Source organism: Chrysochloris asiatica, unplaced genomic scaffold (genome assembly GCF_000296735.1).
Source record: "Chrysochloris asiatica unplaced genomic scaffold, ChrAsi1.0 scaffold00005, whole genome shotgun sequence".
Classification (NCBI taxonomy): Eukaryota; Metazoa; Chordata; class Mammalia; order Afrosoricida; family Chrysochloridae; genus Chrysochloris; species Chrysochloris asiatica.
The window spans coordinates 5,592,010-5,595,444 of record NW_006408523.1 but is presented as its reverse complement, the minus strand read 5'-3'; the positions used below and the strand labels follow the sequence as shown (position 1 = coordinate 5,595,444).

Below are 3,435 nucleotides of genomic sequence, written 5' to 3'. Positions count from 1 at the left end.
ATCAATTCTTGGAGCCTTGATCTTTGCCAATACCTTCAGTGTAGCTTAGATGTCTTCCTTCAGTACCATCATCTCTCAACCATCTGTTGCCTATTGCAATGGTGATGATGATGATGATGATGATACGACAGGTAGCACTATATGTCTTCACTGTTGTTGTCATCACCATTCCAGTTATTTGCACAATCCTGTTGTTGGTAAGTGCTGTTGAGTTGGTTCTGACTCATAGTGACTCTGTACAGGGTTTCCGAGGAGCAACTGATGAATTTGAACTGCTGACCTTGTGGTTCACAGTCTGTGTGCATCCTACAGCTAGCTCCACAGCAGGATTTCTTGCAAGCTCAAAATGTCAGCTCACTTCTTCCTTAAATAAGAAGTGCTGAGTGCCACCTCACTTCCTGTCTAGACAGGAAACACAAAATGTAAACCCACTTCTGGTCTGGACAAGCTATACAAAAGAAAACTCTGAGACAAATGGCTTCTTCCCTAGAATCATTGAGAGGTTTCCTCTGCAGGCTAGTGCTGTACTTTAGATGACCTAAGACCTCAGCCACGCTGCTCCTGGTCTTGTCACAATTTGGTGTTTACTGCCTTCATCATGTTCCACTTCTGCCTCCTACACACCACAGCCCACAAGCAGAGCCACATGAAAAACATTTAGTTACCTACCTTTTGAAGCATCTTTTTTGTTCCGTACATTAATAAAGAAGAGCATTGGTTTGCTCAAAATAGTTTCCCTGTAGTCTTTGTAATCGCTGTAGTTGGTCAGTTCCACATACCTATGGAAAAGCAGAGAGCACTGCAAATGTAATGTCCCTCACGTGGAAATAAATCAGTGCCTGCCACTGCATGGACCTTTAAGGGAAGTCCCCTAAAATGTGCCCTTACACCAAGGCTGCCACATTGCAGTATGCCCCCATCGCCTGGTCAAACCCCAAAGTGGCCATGATCTTTGAAATGACTCACCAATAAAGTCTGGCTCGCAGAGGCAGCTTTTACCAGATGTTGACCATTACCATTATCTTTTGAAGCTATTAAGAGAGTCCTGGTGTGGTGGCATAGGATAAACACTCGACCCTAAGGTCAGTTTGAACCACAACATCAGCGGTTCAGAAACACCAGCCGCTCCTTGTGAACACTGTACAGGGTCACTGAGTCAGAACCAACTCGACGACCCTAACAACACCACCAAGATCTATAAGTCTTCATATACTACAACATGGATGAACTTTGCACACAACGTGCTGAGCAAAGTAAGTTGGTCACAAAGGACAACTACTGTATGATTTCGTATATGGGTAGACTAAATACTCGTACGTAGAGACCAAAGATTAATCATGGTTACCAGGGGTAGGAAGAAGAGGAAAGAAGGGAAATGTTGTTTAGGGGAATGTCAGTCGATGGTAATAGGGGAGGAAAGATTCAGAACAGGACAGTAAGAATGGCTGCACCATTTGTACAACACAATCAAGGTCATTGAATCATACATGTAGGAATTGTTGCGATGGTATACATGCTGTGTTGTGTATAGTTGCACCACAATAAAGAAAACAGAGAATCCTTCTAGACTGAGAATGAAGTTCGTTCATCTAGTGAGTGGGATTATCTAGGTCTTCTCAGAAGGGTTCATGGGTGGTGTGAACAGTTAACACACTGGACTGCTAACCAGAAAGTTAGTGGTTCAAGGCCATTCAGAGAGGCCTCAGAAAAAGGCCAGGAGATGTACTTCCGGGAAAACCAGCCATTGAAAACCTCATGGAGTACGGTTCTAGAATGACGCACCTGGGGTAGCCGTGAGTCAGAGTTGACTGGAAGGCACCTGGTTTGGTTTGGATTTCTCTGGTAGATACAACCTTAGGTGGGGGGGCGGGGAGTCTGTAAAAAAAATTGTGGGAAAAGCCCATTTCTCTTTTTAAATTCCCCTTCTCCATAAAGTTTTTGAGGCCCCCTCTCATCTAACTGGTCTATCTGAAATGTCCTTTTCCTCCTTTTCCCTTCTCTCCTTCTCCAGTCCCTATGCAGACTACACACTCAGCCTATATTCATATGAACCATCCGCCCTGACCCTGGGTTTGTACCTTCTCTCCTTCTCCAGTCCCTATGCAGACTACACACTCAACCTATATTCATGTGAACCATCCGCCCTGACCCTGGGTTTGTACCAAACAAATCATTTTAAGAAGCGGATGATGAAAGTTAGCTCCTGGGTTTTCATTTAGTATGTTAGCCTGGGAAGATCTTTGGAATCTTGGCCCTGCAATCCAACATGTTTCTTACTGTTTTTGCGCCAAAAAATTTCCAGGCAGGGTTTCCATGTCTTTCCTGTGTTGCTGATAAAAAAGGAAGATCCTGGCGCAAATGGGCTTCTTTCAAGAGTGTGGCTTCTTTTCTAACCAATCTCACATTCAGACACCATGTGGTCATATGGTAACCACTTATCCATACAGTAACCATATGGCCATATAGTAAACATGTGACCATATAGTAACCATGTGGCCAACGAACCAACCGTCAACCTAACTTGAGACTCCACCTGTGTCAGAGTAGAACTATGTTCCACAGGATTCCCAATGGCTGATGGTTTGGAAGTAGATCACTAGACCTTTCTTCCAAGGTACCTCTGAGTGGACCTGAATCACAAACCATTACAGACAAGTGTGTTAACAGTTCCCACCACCCAGGGACTCCAAGCCAGCTACCAGCCATCAAGTTAGACTCCAACCCCTGACGACCCTTTGTGTCAGAATAGTACTATGTTCCATGGGGTTTCATTGTCCCACAAGACCCCTTATTTAAAGTGTTGAAGAACAAAGCTGTCAGCTTGAGGACTAAAGTGTGCCTGATCCAAACCATGGTGTTTTCAATAACCTCACATGCATGTGAGAGTTGGACAGTGAATAAGGAAGATCATAGAAGAATTGATGCATTTGAGTTATGGTGTTAGAAGAGAATATTGAAAGTACCATGGGCTGCCAAAAGAACTAATAGATCTGTGTTGGAAGAATTGCAGCCAGAGTGCTCCTTAGAGACCAAGATGGCCAAACTTCATCTCTCATACTTCGGACATATCAGGAGGGACCAGTCACTGGAGAAGGATATCATGTTTGATAAGGTGGAGGGTCAGAGAAAAAGAGGAAGACCCCCCAGTGAGATGGATTGGCATAGTGGCAGCATCGTGGGCTCAAGCGTTAACAATTGTGAGGTTGGCCCAGGACCCGGACGTGCTTCCTTTGGTTGTGCATGTTGTTGTTGTTGTTGTTATGTGCCATGGAGTCGGTTCCAACTCACAGGTTTCCGAAGCTGTAAATCTTTACGGGAGCAGAAAGCCTCATCTTTCTCCCATGGCACAGCTGGTAGTTTCGAACTGCTGACCATGAAATTCGCAGCCCAATTTGTAACCACTACGCTACCAGAGTTGTGTATGTTGTTGTTGTT

General features: G+C 44.6%; 1 protein-coding gene across 1 annotated transcript in view; it reads right to left on the bottom strand.

Moving 5' to 3' along the window:
• The window catches only part of MEDAG (mesenteric estrogen-dependent adipogenesis), a 21,141-nt gene that overhangs the window by 8,383 nt on the left and 9,323 nt on the right, over positions 1 to 3,435 (bottom strand). The window contains exon 2 of the mRNA XM_006832048.1: positions 670 to 779. Within this exon, the coding sequence (XP_006832111.1) occupies positions 670 to 779 (110 nt within the window). The remainder of the gene's footprint in view (positions 1 to 669; positions 780 to 3,435) is intronic.